The sequence below is a fragment of the Ovis aries genome, chromosome X (genome assembly GCF_016772045.2).
Source record: "Ovis aries strain OAR_USU_Benz2616 breed Rambouillet chromosome X, ARS-UI_Ramb_v3.0, whole genome shotgun sequence".
NCBI lineage: Eukaryota > Metazoa > Chordata > Mammalia > Artiodactyla > Bovidae > Ovis > Ovis aries.
The window spans coordinates 63014210-63034598 of NC_056080.1; the positions used below are offsets into that span (position 1 = coordinate 63014210).

At 40.5% G+C, this 20389-nt stretch overlaps 1 protein-coding gene across 2 annotated transcripts in view; it reads left to right on the top strand.

Annotated features, from left to right (window-relative positions):
- The first annotated feature begins 1265 nt into the window (after window positions 1-1265).
- Window positions 1266-20389, top strand: part of IGBP1 (immunoglobulin binding protein 1) — a 44983-nt gene continuing 25859 nt past the window's right edge. For both annotated transcript variants that reach the window (XM_004022151.5, XM_012106862.5), the window contains exons 1-5: window positions 1266-1475; window positions 1861-2154; window positions 10591-10786; window positions 12724-12803; window positions 13541-13653. In XM_004022151.5, the coding sequence (XP_004022200.1) occupies window positions 1285-1475; window positions 1861-2154; window positions 10591-10786; window positions 12724-12803; window positions 13541-13653 (874 nt within the window). In that variant the 5' untranslated portion in view covers window positions 1266-1284. The remainder of the gene's footprint in view (window positions 1476-1860; window positions 2155-10590; window positions 10787-12723; window positions 12804-13540; window positions 13654-20389) is intronic.

A 20389-nucleotide genomic window follows, 5' to 3' on the forward strand; every position in this document is an offset into this window, starting at 1 on the left:
CTTGATATGTAATTCTAAGTTTTCTAGTAGGCATAGTTAAAAAGCGAAGACAAGTGAAATTAATTTTAATGATATACTTAACCCAATATATACACAAAATATTAGCATTTCAACATGTAGTCAGTGTAAAAATAATTGAGATATTTTGTATTATTTTTTCATAATTTTTTTTCAAAATCCGGTGCATATTTTACATTGACAGCACATCTCAATTCAAATAGCCACATTCAAGGGCCCAATAGCCCCATGTGGCAAGTGGCTACCGTATTGAACAGCGCCGTTCTGCATAATAGATCTGCTTTCCAAACCGAACACTTATTTTTCTATTCCTATGATGACATTGGGCACGTAATAAGTACCAGGCACTGGGCTAGCAGAGGAGCGCAAAGATTAATCAGACTCATACAGGTAAGGGAGATAGATTTGTAAATCACTAGCTGTAATATGTGGTAGGTGTTCTGATAGAGATGCACCAAAAATTTTCATTTGGCAGGAGAAAGGGGCTCAAGGAAGTTTTCAGAGCAAGTGACTTTTGAAAACGTGTGTGTGTGTGTATAGGAGGGGTGATTTTTGATTGTGTATGTGTGTAAAGGGGTGACAGTAACTGGTGTGTGTGTGTGTGTGTGTGTGTGTGTGTGTGTGTGTGTGTGTGTGTGTAAGAGGGGTGACGTCACGGGGAAGAGGAAGGGCGAGGATTGGCAGGTAGGAACCCAAAGCTCGAGCTGCTGGGTTGCCGGAAGCCGGAGGGGGGCGCTACTTGCCCTTCGCTCTCACGCGCGCAGACCTGCGAACCCGGCAAGCTGCGCGGAGTTCGGAGCCCCTGACCGCCCTGGCCCTTGTGGCCAGGGAGCGCCTCACGAGGTAAGGCGCTCGCCTGGCCGGCTCCTGGAGTGCTCCTGCTCCTGCCTTCTCGCGCCCGCCCTGGCTCCGAATTCAGCCTCGTCACACCCGGTCCTCAGAGCCGATGACACAGTCCAGGGCCGGGTCGGCGACGAGGAGTCACGCGAAAAGCAGCGCCTGGGGTTTGCTTTTTTATTTGCGTGTGTGTTTCAGTAACAGATGTCTACTACTTGTAATAAGCAGCATAACAAAATGAGTCCATGGAAACGGTTGCTAGGCTGAGTTAACAGCAGCCTACGGAAATTTTCAGACGCTTAGGTAACAATGGAGCTGCTGGACCAATGCGGCGCCCCTTCCGGTTTCTTCGTCTCTCGCCTAGCTCAGCTTTCCCAGGGTTGCCTTTGACCCCGGAAGTGAGGTTTTCCGGGTTCCTCCCTCCCTAAAATGGCAGCAGTCGAAGACGAGTTACTGTTACCGCGGCTCCCCGAGCTGTTCGAAACCAGCAAGCAGCTTTTGGACGAAGTGGAAATCTCAACTGAACCCACCGGCTCCCGAATAATCCAAGATAAGGTGTTCAAAGGACTGGATCTCCTGAAGAAGGCTGCAGAAATGTTGTCGCAGCTCGAGTTGTTCAGGTATGGGCGAGAGGGTAGTAACCAAAGGCAGAGAACGTATGTAATGATGATCACCAAAGGTGGAGCCATTGAGCCTGGGTGGAGGAGACCTTTGAAACTGGGAGCCTTTCTATCCTACCTCCCCCTGCGATCTTGTGTACATTGCTTGCATTCTCTACCTCTCTTCCAAGATAGTTAATTTCCGACGACTCTCCTCCTTAGTTTCGGTTATTTGCAGAGGCATTGGATGTGAGTGCTCAGCCACTTTCATTGAAGAAAGCCGGCAGCTGTTCCAGGTGCCGCCTCCCTTTGTCCCACCCCGATCCCAGCCCTCCCCTCCCCCAGGAAGCAAGGGCCGCAGTTGGAATGCCTAGCCAGACTTCACAGCCTGCTCTGCTCTTTGCAGCCAAAATGAAGATTTGGAGGAAATCGCGTCCACCGACCTGAAGTACCTGATGGTGCCAGCATTTCAAGGAGCGTTCGCCCTGAAACAAGTCAATCCCAGCAAGCGTCTAGATCATTTGCAGTGGGCTCGAGAACACTTTTTAAACTACTTAACGCAGTGCCAGTACTATCATGTGGCAGAGTTTGAGCTGCCCAAAACCAAGACCAACTCAGCTGAAAATAACACTGCTAATTCCTCCATGGCCTATCCTAGCATCGTTGCTATGGCATCTCACAGACAGGCTAAAATAGAGAGGTGGGTCATTTGAGGACTGCCTAATGGCAGTGCTATTGGGGAAGGGTGCATGTTTTTTCCTGGGGGGTGGGAAACAATGGTGTATGTATTCTTTGGGTTCTTATTGAGCATAGGCCCTGGTAAGAGCAAACTCTCAGTTTTTCAAGAAGCCTCTGTCTTGGTTGAAATGATCATCCCTGCCAGACTTCTAGCACCTTATGGTTGCCATCAGCAACAATATAGTTTTAGCAGTGTTTCCCAATCTCTCCCACATCACAGCATAGCAATATTCACACGGTACAGTCGGGCACCCCATGGACTGTACAGTCCATGGGGTCGCAGAGTCGGACACGACTGAGCAACTTTCACTTCACTTCGCAGTGGGGTAAGTATCTTTGAAAGGCACAGATATCTTATAACTATAGTCCATTTTTGGTCCATTGATTGAGAAGCTCTGTTCTAACAATACTGGATCAGGTGTGTAACATCCTGAACTAATCTTAATACTGGCATAGCTTCATCATGTGAAAGTGCTCACAGTGTTTAGGAGCTGTGCTAGGCAGTGGGGATTCAAATTGGGTATGGGCATTTGTATGAATGTGGGTGGTCTCTTCCTTGGAAGAGCATACAATCTGGTGAGGAAAAGAAGCATAGAAATGATATAAATTATAGAATGATGTGATAAGAAAATGTGTAAAGTATTGGGAGAGCAGAGAAAAAGGGCACCTAACCAAAGAGGGAGCAGGAGAGAAGAGAAGGCTTCCTGGCAGAGGTGACTCCTGTGGTGAGTTGCTAAAGGATGCATAAGAGTATTATCTAGAGGAAGAGGAAAGGATGGCTTTAGCCAGCAGAGATAATAGCAGTAGAACAGCTACAGGGGCATTAAAGACCACAGTGTTGGGGTGAAGAACAACTGTAAACAGTTAGGTGATGCTGGAACACAAAGTGGGTGGTGAAGAGGGGGAAAGAATACCGAAAAATGTTGTAGGGTTCAAACCAGGGAGAGCTTGGGGTGTGAGGAAGGTGAAGGAACAACTTTGTTCTGGGAACTTGGGAAGGAGGTTTGAATCCCAGCTCCAGCATTTAATCATTCTGATTTTGGGTAAATTGCTTAGCCTCTCACTGCCTTAATTTCCCCAGGTGTAACACTGGATGATAACAGGTCCTATAAAGTAGTTAGAAGAGAAATGAATTTTAAAAACTCAGCAGTGTCTGATACAGTAAGCACTCAGTCAGCTATTGTTAGATCTTTGTAGCAAAGTACAGGTGGTGGAGTCAGAAACCTGGGTTTGAGACTCAGTTCTACTTATAAGCCATTGAACTTTGGGTAACTTGTGTAACCTGCCTGAGCCTCAGGTTACCTCATATGTGAAGTATAAGTAACAATGGTAGCTATCTCATAGGGTTAAGAGGCATTAATAAAATAAACCATGTAAAACAGCTGGCACAGTATCTGGCACATAGTAAATATTCTATGTTACCTACTATTAGGCCATGCTAAAGAGCTTGAACTTTGGTTGGTGACTTGGGATCCACTGGAGGTCCCCCCCCCTCCCCATCCCACCACAAAGAGTAGCAAGGTCATATTTGCACTTTAACTTGCATAATCTGGCAGCAATTAGGAAGCATTCCGAGGGAGAAGATTAGATCCAATTAGGTCACAGAGGTAATGGAGGCCTTACTATCCCAATGGCAGAAGGGATGGTGGGATATATTTATTTATAGGATTGAATCTGCAGAAAACCTGGTGATCAGTTTGTTTTGGCAGGTACGGTAGAAGGAAGCAGCATGGGAGATGTCTATGTTTCTGATGTAGTTGGAAGACTGTGGAACTCATTGAGATGGGGAATAGAAGAGGAAGAGTAGATAGGGGAGAGTATGAATTCTGTATTGAGACGTGTTTCATTTAAGATGCCTAGAAGACATCCAAGTAGAGGTATCTCTAGCATGAAACTCTGGAGAGGCCTGGTCTAGAGAGCTGAAAATTGATTGATTCATTTAACATATTTATTGAGCCTTTACTGTGTACCAGGAACTGTTCTAGGTAATGGAGAACCAGAGTCCATGCCCTCATGGAGTTCTTATTTTGGTGGAGGAGACAGACAGTAACTAGTAAATAAAAATGTGACTTTAGTGGTAAGGGCTTTAAATTATAAAGTATGGTTAAGAGCTAGTGAGCAACAGAATGATTTTTGAGGAAATGGGATAGACTGATATGAAGTGGAATTTAGTGTCATGTCCTCTGTAAGAAGGTAGAGGTAGTCTGTTGGCTTATACCAGTTTAAACAGTGAATTTGGCATCCAAATAATTGCAATGTATCAAAAAAAAAAAAAGAAAACAAACAACTAAACGCAATAGAGAGATACAAATGGTGTTTTAGAGAATGACCAGGGAGTGATCATATCTGGTTGGAGGGATAAGGGAAAGATTTCACAATGTAGTAGCATTTGAGATGAGAGGAGAAGCTTGGTTAAAAATGTAAATTACAGGTTTGCCTGAATGTAAAAGTAATTAATACTCATGAAAGTTGGAAAACATAATTTTTTTTAATTAAAAATAAGCTTTCATCTTAGCACTGAGATGATCTTCGTTAACTTCCTGATGTCTTTCCTTTCAGATATATAGTTATTTTAGTTAATACATTTGGAGGAATGCCATTTTTTCTATTTTAAAACCTGACATCCTGTTGTGATTTCCTTTGTCTTTTGAAGCCAAGATATTTAATGGTTAAATAGTATCAGTCTTATAATTATTTAAGCTAATCTTTTATTGTCAAATGCTTAGACTGTTAATGGGTAGAGGTTTTTATTTGATTTTGTTATTCTAAGTAATGCTACAAAGAAAATAAATGTATCTCTCACTGTTTCCTTAGAATTGATTTCTAGAAGGACCAGTAAGTGCCTAGATTAAAGGGTTTGAATATTTTAAGACTCTTGATGGTAACAGTATTGCTTTCCATAGTAACAAAGTTTCAAAGTATATCCCTCCCCACCCCCACCCCGCACTGTTTTGATTTGTATTTCTTTGGTTAAAAGCTTGATCTTTGAACTTTTTTTTTTAATGCCCAACAGAGGAGATATCAACATTATGTTTTTGTTAATGGCTCCTATATTTATATACTAGCTCAGGCCTTCCCTGACCTTCAGACTTGTGCTTCCAGCACTGTTTGTGGATGTTTCACAGCCACCTCAAACTTAACTTGCCATAAATTGAATTGTTGGCTTTTTAATCCCCAAATGTACCCTCACACTCAAGTCCTAAGGATCTCAATAAAGAGACTGCCATTCACCCAGTTGTTTTAAGCTAGAAACCTAGGAGTTGGCTTCAGTTCCTCCCTTCTGGATTGCCGCATCCAGTCCATCAACAAGGCCTACCAATTCCAGCTACAAAATATACCTAATGTCCTTCTGCTTATCTCTTTCTCCACAGTCATACCTTCACTTAGGCCAGCAGCATGTCTTATCTAAAATATCCAAGCTGTTAGCTATAAAGATGTGGATGATCTGCATCTGTCTCTCTGGTCTCATCATATATTGTACTCCCCCTGTTCACTGGACTCCTGCCATAATAGCCTTCTTTCAGTTCTGAACAGACCCAGCTCTTTCCTTCTACAGAATCTTTGTATGTGTTGTTCTCTTTGGGGGAAATGCTCTTCATTTATGTCTTTCTGGGCTTTGTCTTTTTTCACTACTAAAATGTATATTCCATGAGAGCAGTAGCCATTTCTCTCTTGTTCTCTGTGATGTGTCTAGCACAGGGCCTGGCATATAGAAGGTGCTCAAAAAACATGTCTTGTTGACAAGCGGCATGTGGGGACAGCATGAGCAAAACAAGCCTAAGGCAAGGTAGTTTGAGGTATGTACAGGAAATGGAGAAGAGTCTGGTTTGGCAGAAGCTAAAAGTAGTATGGTCAGAGGACTCTAGGGAAGTGATGTGTATAGAACACTGAAAAGGAAGAGGGATGCAGAAAGACAAGTTAACATGTTATAATAGTACTCCAACTGGGAAGAGATGATAATGAAGTTACAACCGTCAGATACTACTTTTGCAAGAAGCATTTATATGATTAGAAAACAAATTGTTTAAATCCTTATTCAATTTCTGTAAGTCCTCCATCCTCTGCCTCATTTACACACTGAGGTCATCCTACATAAAACACCTAAGTAGTATGTCCTCTCTGTCTCTCTCAAAGCATGTTTCTTGACGTATCTTCTCTACTCTTAATTCCCATCTTTGAGGAGTAAGTGTAAGTCTTGTTGATTAATTGAACCTACATTCTTTTGACAGAAGTGGAGAAGTAGAAGCTGGATAAATAATGAGTCTAGTTTAGGACTTACTGAATTTAGGTCATGATGTGACAACTGGACAGCTGTGTCCATAAACAGATGGAAATGTGTAACTAAAACTTATGAGACTGTTTTGCAGCTAGTGATAAAAATTCAGGAGCATCGATGGATATGGATCAGTTCAGTTCAGTCACTCAGTCGTGTCCAACTCTTTGCGACCCCATGAATCGCAGCACGCCAGGCCTCCCTGTCCATCACCAACTCCCAGAGTTCACTCAGACTCATGTCCATCGAGTCAGTGATGCCATCCAGCCATCTCATCCTCTGTCGTCCCCTTCTCCTCCTGCCTCCAATCCCTCCCAGCATCAGAGTCTTTTCCAGTGAGTCAACTCTTCGCATGAGGTGGCCAAAGTACTGGAGCTTCAGCTTTAGCATCATTCCTTCCATAGAAATCCCAGGGTTGATCTCCTTCAGAATGGACTGGTTGGATCTCCTTGCAGTCCAAGGGACTCTCAAGAGTCTTCTCCAACACCACAGTTCAAAAGCATCAATTCTTCGGTGCTCAGCCTTCTTCACAGTCCAACTCTCACGTCCATACATGACCACTGGAAAAACCATAGCCTTGACTAGATGGAAAAAAAAACATGCAGAGAGAAAAAACCCAAGGATAAAACCTTGGGGCAAATTAAAGAAGAAGGATGAGAAAGAAAAGGGCAGTCAGAGATAAGAGACTCAACAAGGTACAGATGGGAGTACTTATAGAAAGAAGCCCGGGGAAGATAGAGAACAAATGTCATGTCTTCTTTGAAGTTTCTCCCTACCTGTCTCCCCTCCCAGATACTATAGCATTTAGTTTTTGTTACTTATCTGGGCATAACTATCTGTTATTCTCTAGACTTGGAACTTCTAAAGGTCAGAGACCATGACTAATTGTATCCTTAGTATTGTAATTATGTCATTGTATATCCTTGGTACCCAACCCAGTACTTGGATCATGGTAGGTACTTGAGGTATCTTTGGGAAGGACAGAGTGGTCATCAGAAAGATGGAAGCAATATGGTGTAGCAGAAATATCCTGGGCTTTTGAGTCAGACCTGGGGTGACCCATCCAATTTCTGCCACCTAATAGATGGGGCATCATCTAGCCCCTCTCAACTTTTAATTTTTCTCATCTGCTAACGATATTTATATTGCTGCTTACAAAGCACTTTCATGAGTATTGGTCATCTGATCCTCTTAACAGTGCCATGAAGCAGATATTATCCCATTTTAGAAATAAGGAAATGGGCTCTCAGTATTGACTTGTCCAAAGTTACATGGCTAGTAAGTGGTCAGGCTAGGATTTAAAGTCAGGTCTTCAAATTACCAATTCTAGTGTTGTTTAGAACAGAGAGAAGAGTGGTCATTTGAAAAGACAGAACAGGTTAGGGGAAAGGCACTGGTAGAGTGAAAAATTGTAACTGCAAATGACAGAGAGGATAGTTGATTGAGTGAGGCCTGGAGGAATGTGGATGGGGACTGGATTGACAGTGGAATGGTAAAGACATTTCCTTGGTAAAGACAACAGTGCCTCCTTAAAGGCGAGAGAAGAGGAGGAAAGCTGACACTATAAAGATTTGAAGGTAAAAAGGGAAATTGAATTTCTCCATTGACTGGTCATCTGATTAGCATGATGGTGGCATGGATTTCACAAAAGATGAAGAAGATGATAACTGAACAAGAGTGACCATTGCACTGAAGTTTAATCATACAAATTTGTCATTGACTCATTTGACAACAAATTTTTAAATGGTTAGCTCTCTTCAGCAGCTTGGGAACAGAAAGGGGAATGATGAAAGTTGCCCAGAGTCAGAAGGGTGACAGGCACTGGGTGATAAAGATTGTTTGCATGTAATGGCTCACCATGGGGAATCTAGAACAGTGATGAAGTCTAGGACAGTGTTTTAGTCTGTTCCTGGAGCCCTAGGATTTCGTCACAGTGCTTGGGTAGGAGAGATGTTGGGAGCCTTTCTCTGATTTAACCAAGGTAGTTTTATCTCTTATTGCTTATTGGCGTTCAAAATAAGCTCTCATAAGAAGCAAGGATTCTTCTGCTAAGAAAGGTTTAAAAAACACTGGCCTCAAAGATCAGGTATTCAGGAGCTTAGAAGTCCCAAAGATGACTAGGAACAAAGTCATAGGAGCAAAGGAAGTAGAGAAGAAAGACCAGAGAGTGTGATTAGACTGCATATATGTGGAGGGTAGGAAAGGAAGCATAAGAACCTTGTTCAGAGGCCCAGCAGACTAACACAGAATTTACCCCAGGTTATATACATTTAAGGTCCTGGTATTCTTTTTTTTCCTGACTTAGGTACATCAGGAAAGAGGGTGGGGTAGGAGTGGCATCAGAGTTTAATGTTCTCAAGCGATGTCTGTAATAGCATTCATGAACTAGGATTGACCTGTGTAGTGTTTTACTCAGAAGGCCACCTATGATGGTGCTGTGACATTTATTTGTAACGTTGCATAAAGTACCCACTTGTTAATTAAAAGGAATAGAAGAGCCTAAAAGTTTTTATAATAAAGGATGTTTCCAGAGCAGTGGTTCTTGACTTTTTGTGGGTCATGGACCTCCTTTAACGTCTTCTCAGCAAAAAAAAAAAAAAAAAAAAAAAGCGTATAAATAGAGTTCTATACAAAATTGGAGGGAGTTCAAAGACACCCTTCCTCCCCAAATTCTGTCCATTGAAGTCAAGTTAAGAATTCCAGATTTGAGTGAACACTTGCAGAGAAGCATCTGATCCCGGAGGTCTGGAGTGGAGTTCTAGACATAGGTATTTCAAGATACTTCTCTTGGAAACTGTGGAGTTTTTCCTTTATTCCTCTTTCCCTCAAGCCCTTACATCCAATAAATCAACAAATACTGCTTTATATTTTAATTACATCTGGATCTTACCACCTCCCTATTTCAGGTCACTCTCAACCTGGATTATGGCAGTACCCTCTTAAATTGATTTTCCTGCTTCCACCCTTGCCTTCCAGCCTCTCACAGTCCAGTCAGAGTAGTCTGTTAAAAAAGTTTTCACATCATGTATTCTATTTTAAAGCTTCCAGTGACTTTCTCTTCTCATTCAAAACATTTTGACATCTGATATTTCATGTCTTATTAGCCTATTGGGTTCTATATGGCCCTGGCTATCTCTCTGACCTCATTTCGTATCATCTTCCATGCCAACCACACTGGCCTCCTTGCTATTCCTCAAACATGTCAGGGCAGCACTCTCCCACCCAAGGACCTTCATATTTGCTTTTCCCCCTTAGAACACTCTTCCAGATCCTGTCATGGTTTCTGTACTTATTTCCTTGAAGTCTTTGCTCAAGTGTCACCTCTTTAGAGAAGTCTCTCCTGAACACCCCTACTTTCACACCATCATTCTATCCAGTTTACCTTGCCTTTTTTTTTGGGGGGGGGGCTTGTTCAGAGGACTTATCACCACCTGACATCTATTTCTTTTTGACTGCTCACACTAGAATGAAAGCCTCAGGAGAGCAAGGACTCTTTTGTAAGTACTGTTGTGGCTCAAGCACTGAGAACAGTGCATGTCACATAATAAGTACTCAGTAAATAGTTGTCCAGTGAGTGATAGATGACATACTAGAATGCATCTTGGAAAAGGCAGGCAGGGTGGATATGAGTCTTTAAATTATACAGGATGAGTCAGAAGAGCTGGAAACATTTTGCCCAGAAGAAAAGAAGAGATGACCATTTTTTAGGAATTCCTGCATCAATGGCAGGTAAATAAAAAGTCTATGATTATTTGAAGCTATAATTCCCAAATGGACATTGTATGATACTAAGCACCTGACCTAATAAAGGTTGATGTCATAAAATTACTAAAGTACTCCCATCTCGAAAGATGATGGGAAGAGTTGCTCAGATCAGGTTTCCTCTATATTTCTCTGGCTTTAGAATGTATTTCTCCGCCTCTACTGATCCCTTCCTCGCCTTGTAGTCTTGTGAGAATGGCCTTGATGGCAAATTCTGAGGTATAAAATCATTATTTTTGCCAAAGTGAAAATCATCATCCTTACGACCTGATCATTTGCAAAGGTAAAATCATATTTTGGCCTTCTTTTCAAGGAGCACTTCTTTATTTTTAAGTTCATGGGAAATACTTTTCTGTGGAACAGATACAAGCAGAAGAAGGAGGTGGAGCATAGGTTGTCTGCACTGAAATCTGCTGTGGAAAGTGGTCAAGCAGATGATGAGCATGTTCGTGAATATTACCTCCTTCACCTTCGAAGGTGGATTGGTATCAGCTTAGAAGAGATTGAGAGCATTGACCAGGAGATAAAGATCTTGAGAGAAAAAGACTCTGCAAAAGAGGTAAGCCTGGTCACTGCCTAACCAGCTCAAAAAGCTACTGTCAGAGATTTGAATCTTCTACAGGAGAGTAATCAAATTAAAATCCTTTCATGTTTCCATGAAATCACTGTTTTTATTAACCTTAGTGGAGGAAGGCTGAAGGTTCTCTAGGATAGCTTTCTCTCTAGTTTATAGTAGTGTTCCCTAGTGCTTTCTGACTGTAACACAGTTCTAGTCTTCTGTAATTTTGTGACATGCCAGGAGAGGGGGAGTCTTCTCTGAAGTGAAAACTGCTTTTGGCTGTGAGCAGTCATGACTGTGGGGGCTTCCCAGGTGGCGCTAATGGTAAAGAACCTGCCTGCCAGTGCAGGAGCCATAAGAGATGCAGGTTTGACCTGTGGGTCAGGAAGATCCTCTGGAGGAGGGCATGGCAACTCACTCCTGTATTCTTGCCTGGAGAATCCCATGGACAGAGGAGCCTGGCAGGCCAGAGTCCATAAAGTCAGAAAGAGTCAGAAATGATTGAAGTGACTTAGCACACACGCAATCATGACTGCTGAAGGAAGGCATAGGGAGGTGTGCCTTGAAAATCTGTGCTTGACTGTAATAAACAGGAAGAGGGATAGGATGGGAATGAAGAAGAAAAGTGGGACTGGAGAAGAGAGAGAAAAAACTTAAAAAGAAGATAAAAGACATGAAATATGTTTTGTTTGGGGGAGAAATCAAAAGTTAACCTTACACAGTGATATACTGACACCATAGGTCACCCAAGTATGAAACAGCAAGGACCCCTATGCACAAACTGTTAGGCATAATGGTAAAGAAAACTTGGTATAATACCACTTTGGCTGTACCTGAAGACCATAACTGTGTTTTGGAGCTGATTTTTCAAAATGTTGGGCTCTGTGTTGGGGTTTCGTACATAGCAGAGCAGCTGCCTCACTGTGATCTATTGAAAGTCAGCCCTCAACACAAGGGTTTGTTTTTTTTAAAAAAAAAAGGGAAGAATTATAGAAAAGAAAAAAAAAATCTGGCTCTGCTACCGGTTACTTTTTGGCTCAGGGTATAACATGAATTGAGTTGTATTAATCAACTAGCTGCAGCCATTTAAGTCCTCAGAGAACTCTTGCTAATTTGATTTGTACTAATTAGCCCAGGAGCTTTTGCCTCAGGGTAACATCAACCTAGTTCCTTCTGTTAAGGGATCAAAGAACGAACAATTAATATTCTAAAGCTTTAAGGCCCCTTGACTATATCTAGATGAATGGGTTTCAAACCCATTACTATGAGGCTGGACTATTCTGGATCCTCCTGTCTCCTTCTTTGTTTTTTGTTTTTATTCTCTCTCATTTGGTATTGGGATTGGCTATGTAAGTGATGTTACAAAGTGAACATTTTTTCTTAGACCATAGTTTGTTTTGGTATGCCCCTGAACAGCCAAGATTCCTTGAAACATTTCTGTACACCTGTATATGAAAGATACTAACCCATTCCTCCTCCCCCTCTTGCATTTAGGAACATCCACTTCTAAAACACCCTAGGGAGCTCTTGACATTTAATAGCATAATTACATTGGACAGGGTTTTAGCAGAAAGGTCTTCATAATTCAGCTTTGGCCCTGAAAGCCAGGCTGAGGAAAGGGGCTTCAAATTCAGCTCAAGAGGTTTAGGTGGAACATGGAAGAAAGCTTTGGAATCTGCCTCTTTGGAGGGGAGAGTTTTAAAGTCAAGTAATTTTTCACTTGTGAAATGATTCCTGGAAGAGCTTTCTCTTCCTCCCTTTCCAGCATGATACTTGGGCCATCTCAGGAGAGCTAACCATCCTCCACCATTGGTATTCTGCTAATATATCCTAGAGTCTGATAAACAGGGTTTTTCAAGCACCTAAAGACTTAAGAACCTGCATAGTGGGGTGGGCACAATGACAAATACACTTATGATAATTAATTTCCTTTTTAGGCATCAACTTCGCAGTCATCTCGTCAGGACAGGCCTCCAATGAAACCGTTTGTTCTCACTCGGAACATGGCCCAAGCCAAGTAGGTGGTATTAAAAAGTGGGTTGCCTTTGCAAGCCCCCTATTTTTATGGTTCATTTACAGTGCATGAGTAACAGAATGGGCATTGTTAAATAAAGGTCATGGCTTCACCTGGGGTAACTGTTCTTCCATCAGAGGAATATTATCTCTTCCAATACTTTCTCTGTAGCTCTCATCATCAGACATTTCCCTTACAAACTTGAGCTTAAAACCAGGCTCAAAAGGAAGCCAACAAAAATAAATAATGAATGAATTAAATACAGAAAGAAGGAAAAAAGAAACTAAAGAAGAATTGTAGCCCTTAAAGTTGTTTCCCATTGTTTCCTTCAGCTGCAATTCTCAAATGGTCATGTTTGCCTATCTAGGTTTTAATTCTGAGATTAAAGATGAACCTCTTCCATAAGGTTGCAGAAGAATCTCCTTCCTCTGTGTATCTTTTAGACCCACCAAGAATAAATACTTCTTCCATTATATCATCATTCTGTGGGGCATTAGCCTCTGAGATTGCTTATTGGGAGATAACTCTGGGCCTTTATCTTCTTGTGAAAGCTCTTGCCTTTAATTCTCCTCCCTGGATGTCTCTCTTCACTGTCCTCACAGGAATTTACACAACTCCTCAGAGGATAGCTGGATAAGGGAGCAAGGAGGAAACAGATACAAGCTTTACCACTAAACAGAAGAGGCTTATTAATAGTGCTATTTATGTTTACTTTTCTAAATGTAGTGTGATTCTTACAGAGTATTTGGAGCTGGTTATCCAAGTCTGGCATCTATGACAGTGAATGACTGGTATGAACAGCATCGGAAATTTGGAGCATTACCAGATCAGGGAATAGCCAAGACAACGTCAGGTATGAAGGGGTGGGAGGCAAGTAGTTATACTACTACACTACTGGTCCCTAACTCTCTAGCAGTTAAATTCAGACCACGTATCATTGCCCTTTAGAGCAAAAGAAATCTGGACAAAGATTCTGAGTAACAGATTCTAGTGAGTATTTTATTTCATTTATTATTAAAGTAAATAGCATGTGATTCTGGGAAGATGGAGGCAGTGAAGCAGCATAGTTTTTTTAATTTTTCCATATATCATGGCATAAAAACAGACTGAACAGATAGATAGCAAAGCCAAAAATCCACAGTTAGCAGTTCTGCTTCTGGTAAGAGCAGAGTAGGTTGTTATCAGGCCAACCCCTCCTATAGATAACAGTTACAGACTGAGCAGAATATAACAAAACAGCTATCTGGAGGCCCTGAGAGTGACCAAAAGGAGACACAGACGGCAGGGCAGTCACCAATGAGAAGGTAATGGTACTTGGATCTTCTTGTGGGTAAGAACTTTAGCTTACTGTGTTCTTTGAGCTCACCTTGGTAATTAGATCATACTAGGTACTTGCAGGTGTCTTTAGGAGGGAAAGGTAGAGTTGGTAGTTATTAGATGGAAGCAGTATGATAGTCCAGAAAAAGCATGGTCAGATCTGGAGTAACCAATGACTCCTACCATTTAATAGGACAATCATAGCCCCTCTGAGCCTATTTTCCATATCTCATGTATTAACTGACTTTATATTCTTAACAACCCCATGAAGCAAACATTCTTATTCCCATTTTAGAATGAGGAAATGGTATCTGAGAAGTGACCCAAAGTAAACATAGCTAGAAAGTGGCCAAGCTAGAATTTTAATACAGGCCCTAAAATTCCCAGTTCTAATGCCGTTTCCACTATAGCACAGAGAAAAGTGCTCATTTGAAAGGGTTTTCTGTGTTTTTATAGCTTTTCATCCATGGGCAGGCTGCAGTTGCTGTAATATGGACATAAATAAAACTTGGATAGAAACCTGCAGTCTTATAGTTTGAGGAATGAGAGAACAGATTCAGGATGATTATAGCCTCTGAAAACTGAGGAGATATCCCAGGAGAGAAACCACTGAGGAGGAGCCCTAATTCTCTATATAAACCCTTCCCAAATCTCTGGCAGACTGCTAAACTATGCATGCATAGGATTGATTCCAAGCACCCTCAGTAAGTCTAAAATAATGAATGGATAATCCAGCTTTACCCAATACAGAGATAGAGAACTTGGAATTTTCATTCTAGAGAAATTGAGAAATAGCTAAATAAAAAATCAGTACTTTTTACAGAATTTGGAATCTCTAACATATCATTCAGAAAGTTTGGGATTCAATTCTAAACTACTATATGGAAAAAGAAAATGTGACTTATGCTCAAGAGGAAAAGCAGTCAGTGGAGACCAACCCCAAGGTGATTCTGATGTTGAAATCAGCAGACAAGGACTTTAAAGCAGCTTATTTTTATGCTCAAGGGCATAGGGGAAAATATGCTTGTAATGAATGAAAAGGTAATAAATCTCAAAGAAGTAGAAACTATACACCAAAGATTCTAGAACTGAAAAATATAATGTCTGAAGTTTAAAAATTAAAACAGACTCATAGATACAAAGGGGGAAATGGGTGGTTGCCATAGGAGAGGGAGGTTGCAGAGGTGAAATAGGTGAAGGGGATAAGAGCTACAAACCTCACATGTGCACACACATAGAGAAAAGATTGCAGAGACTGCCCCTTGCATGATCTTGGGCCATTTTTGCTTATGCCAGTCTGTCCAGGCAACTTCTACACAACACCAGTCTGAGCGTGACTCTCACTTGGCAGCAAATTTCTATGGTCTTCATTACCTACTGGAGGGAAACCAAGGTCATATAGATTTTATCCTATGTTACCTTCAATAGTTTTATATTTTATATTTATGTCTATGATCCATTTTAAGTTAAATCTTGTGATAGGTGTAAGGTCTGTGTCTTAGCTAAGACTCTGTAAATAATTTTGTCATACAGATGGACTTACCAACTCCATAATCTTATAGTCTAAAAGGTCAAACTTACCCTACGGGATAAGAGAGATGTTTAATTAATATTCTTTTTTTCTCATTGCAGAAAAGGGCATTCTTCCTTGTATAAAATTTGGAAACTAGAGATAGTAAAAAAAAAAATTCACAAATAATCTACAATCAGATAATTAATCTTAAAAAAAGAAGAGCTACAAACCTCTAATTATAAAATAAATAAGCCACAGGGATGTAATATACAGAATAAGGAATGTGGTCAATAATATCATAACTTTGTGGGGACAGATGGTTACCAGACTTATGGTGATCATTTTATAATATATGCAAATGTCAAACCACCGTAATGCACCTGAAACTAACATATTGTATGTCAACTATATTTCAGTTTTTTAAAATTTGAATAAGCGTAATAGCAAATTCTGGATAGGGAAATGGCAACCCACTCCAGTATTCTTGCCTGGGAAATCCCATGGACAGTAGAGTCTGATGGGCTACTGTCCATTGGGTTGAAAAAGATTCAGATAGGACTAAGCAACTAAACAACAGTAGCATATTGGCAATGACAGAAGAAATGGTTAAATTGAAGATAGATCAATAAAAATTAGCCAATCTGAAAATCAAAAGATTAGAAAAAAACGAAGAGTCTCAATGACTTGTGGAAAAATGTAAAAAGGTTTACCATGTGTACATTTGGAATACTAGTAAGAGAGGAGAAACAGAGATAAGGGGACATAAAAAAATTTTTTAAGAAATAATGGCTGAAATTTTCCCCAAATCTGTGAAAGACAAATTGAGAGATTCAGAAATTTCAGTAAGCCCCAAGCAAGCACGTTGAATACAATGCAAACCACACATAGGCATGTAGTAGTCAGACTGCTGAAACAAAAGTAAAATTTTGAAAGCGGTCAGAGATAAAGTACATATTACACATAGAAGAGCAATGATATGACTTGTTGTTACCTTCCCATTTGGAACAGTGGGTTCCAGAACTACTGCCTCAATTAAACACCTCAATTTAAAAATGAGCAAAAGACCTTAACAGGCACCTCACCAAAGAAGATTATACAGATGGCAAATAAGCATATGAAAAGATGCTCAACATCGTATGCCATTTGTTGTTCAGTTGCTAAGTCATGTCTGACCGTGACCCATGAACTGCAGCACACCAGGCTTCCCTGTCCTTCACTATCTCCCAGAGTTTGTTCAAACTCATGTCCATTGAGACGGTGATGCCATCCAACCATCTCATCCTCTTTCACCCACTTTTTCTGCCCTCAATCTTTCCCAGCATCAGAGTCTTTTCCAATGAGTCAGCTCTTCACATCAGATGGCAAGAGTTTTGGAGCTTCAGCTTCAGCATAGTCCTTCCAGTGAATATTCAGGGTTGATTTCTTTTAGGATTGACTGGTATGCTCTCCTTGCTGTCCAAAGGACTCTCGAGAGTCTTCTCCAGCACCACAATTCAAAAGCATCACTTGGCACTCAGCCTTTTTTTATAGTCCAACTCTCACATCTGTACAAGACTACTGGAAAAAACATAGCTTTGACTATATGGACCTTTGTCAGCCAAGTGATGTCTCTGCTTTTTAATATGCTGTCTAGGTTTGACATAGCTTTTCTTCCAGAAGCAAGCATCTTTTAATTTCATGGCTGCAGTCATCATCCACAGTGATTTTGGAGCCCCCCAAAATAAAGTCTGCCACTGTTCCCATTTTTTTCCCATCTATTTGCCATGAAGTAATGGGACCAGATGCCATGATCTTAGTTTTTTGAATGTTGAGTTTTAAGCCAGCTTTTTCACTCTCCTCTTTCACCCTCATCAACAGTTCCTCTTTGCTTTCTGCCATTCGAGTGGTATCATCTGCATATCTGAGGTTGCTGATATTTCTCCTGGCAGTCTTGATTCCAGCTTATGATTCATCCAGCTCTGCATTTTGCATGATGTACTCTGCATATAAGTTAAATAAGGAGGGTGACAGTATAAAGCCTTGACATACTCCTTTCCCAGTTTGAACCAGTCCATTGTTCCATATCCAGTTCTAACTGTTGCTTCTTGACCTGCATACAGGTTTTTCAGAAGGCAGGTAAAGTGGTTTGATATTCTCATCTCTAGAATTTTCCATAGTTTGTTGTGATCCACACAGTCAAAGGCTTTTACATAGTCAATGAAGCAGAAGTAGGTGTTTTTCTGGAATTCTCTTCCTTTTTCTGTGATCTAACAGATGTTGGCAATTTGACCTCTGGTTCCTCTGCCTTTTCTAAATCCAGCTTGTACATCTAGAAGCTCTTGGTTCACATACTGTTGAAGCCAAGCTTGAAGAATTTTGAGCATTACCTTATAAGCATGTGAAATGAGCGCAATTGTGTGGTAGTTTGAACATTCTTTGGCATTGTCCTTCTTTGGGACTGAAATGAAAACTGACCTTTTCCAGTCCTGTGGCCATTGTTGAGTTTTCCAAATTTACTGACATATTGAGTACAGCACTTTAACAGCATAATCTTTTAGGATTTGAAATAACTCACCTGGAATTCCATCACCTCCACTAACTTTGTAGTAATGCTTTCAAAGGCTCACTTGACTTCACACTCCAGAGTGTCTGGCTCTAGGTGAGTGACCACACCATTGTGGTGTCTGGATCATTAAGACCTTTTTTGTATAGTTCTTTGTATTCTTGCCACCTCTTCTGAATCTCTTCTGCTTCTGTTAGGTACTTGCCATTTCTGTCTTTTATCATGCTCATTTTTGCATGAAATGTTCCACTGGTATCTCTGATTTTCTTGAAGAGATCTCTAGTCTTTCCCATTCTAGTGTTTTCTTCTATTTCTTTGCACTGTTTACTTAAGAAGGCTTTCCTCTGTCTCCTTGCTATTCTTTGGAACTCTGCATTCAGTTGGGTCTGTCTTTCCCTTTCTCCTTTGCCTTTTGCTTCTTTTCTCAGCTATTTGTAAGACCTTCTCAGGCAACCAGTTTGCCTTCTTGCATTTCTTTTTCTTTGGGATAATTTTGGTCACCGCCTCCTGTGCAATGTTACAAATCTCCATCCATGGTTCTTCAGATACTCTATCAGATCTAATCCCTTGAATCTATTTGTCACTCCCACTGTATAATCATAAGGAATTTGATTTAGGTCATACCTGAATGGCCTAGTGGTTTTCCCTACTTTCTTCAATTTAAGTCTGAATTTTGGAATAAGGAGCTCATGATCTGAGCCACAGTTGGTTCCAGGTCTTGTTTTTGCTTACTGTGTAGAGCATCTCCCCATATCCAAGGACAAAGGAGAAGCCACAAGGAGATAGTAGGAGGGGCACAATCATGTTAAAATCATATGTGATTAGGATATTGCACATTAAAGCAACAATAACCCCACTACACCCCTAAAAGAATGGCCAAAATCCAGAACACTGACAACACCAAATGCTGGCATGGATAATGGAGTGTTAGGAACTTCATTGCTGATGGGAATGTAAAGTGGTACAGACACTTTGGAAGACAGTTTGTCAGAAACATTCTCCTATCCTGCAATCCAGCAATCATGCTCCTTTTTACCCAGATGGGTTGAAAAGTTATTAATTGGTCCACACAAAAATTTCACACAAGTGTTTATAGCAGCTTTATTTATAATTGCCAAAAATTGGAAGTAACCAAGATGCCTTCAGTAGGCAAATGGATAGGCTGTGGTATATACAAACAATGGAATAATACTCATTGCTAAAAAGAAATGAACTATCAAGACCTAAAAAGACATGGAGGAATCTTAAATGCATATTACTAAGTGAAAGAAGCTAATTTGAAAAGTCTACATACTGTATGATTCCAGCTGTATGACATTCTAGAGAAGGCAAAACTTATGGAGACAGTAAAAGGATTAGTGGTTGACAGGGATTAAAAGAAAGGAGGGATGAATAGGCAGAACACAGGATTTTTAAGGCAGAGAAACTATTCAGAATGATACCGTAATGGTGAATACATGCCATTATACATTTGCCCAAAACCATAGATTATACAACATGAAGAGTGAACCCTAATGTATACTATGGACTTTGCATGATAATGATGCATCATTGTGGGTTCATTGATTATAACAAATGTACCACTGTGATGCTTGATATTCTGGGGAGGCTGTGCCTGTGTGGGACAGGGTACACAGCCACTGTGTACTTTGCATTCAGTTTTACTGTGTACTTAAACTGCTTTATTCTTTTTCTTAATATATATATTTTATTGAAATATAGTTAACTTATAATGTTTTTCAGGTACATAGCAAGGTGATTTAGTTATACATGCACACATACATTATTTTTGAAATTATTTTCCATCATGTGAAAAGTGAAAGTAACTTACTTGTATCCAACTCTTTGTGACCCCATGGACTGTAACCCACCAGACTCCTCTGTCCATGGCAAGAATATTAGAGAGGGTTGCCATTTCCTTCTCCAGGGGATCTTCCTGACCCAGGGATTGAACCTGGGTCTTCTGCATTGCAGGCAGTTTCTTTACCATTTGAGCCACCAGGAACCATATTGACTATAGTTCCCTATGCTATGCAGTAAACCTTTGTTGCGTGTTTCATATCTATTTTTTAAAATAGAAATCTAGCATTCTATTCATGCTAAGTCAAACAAGTGGAATCAAAATGTCATAATTTTTTAATTAGGCAAAAATTCATAAGTTTTATAAAATGTATATATTTTACATATTTATGTATACAAAAGCTTTTCTACTAGATA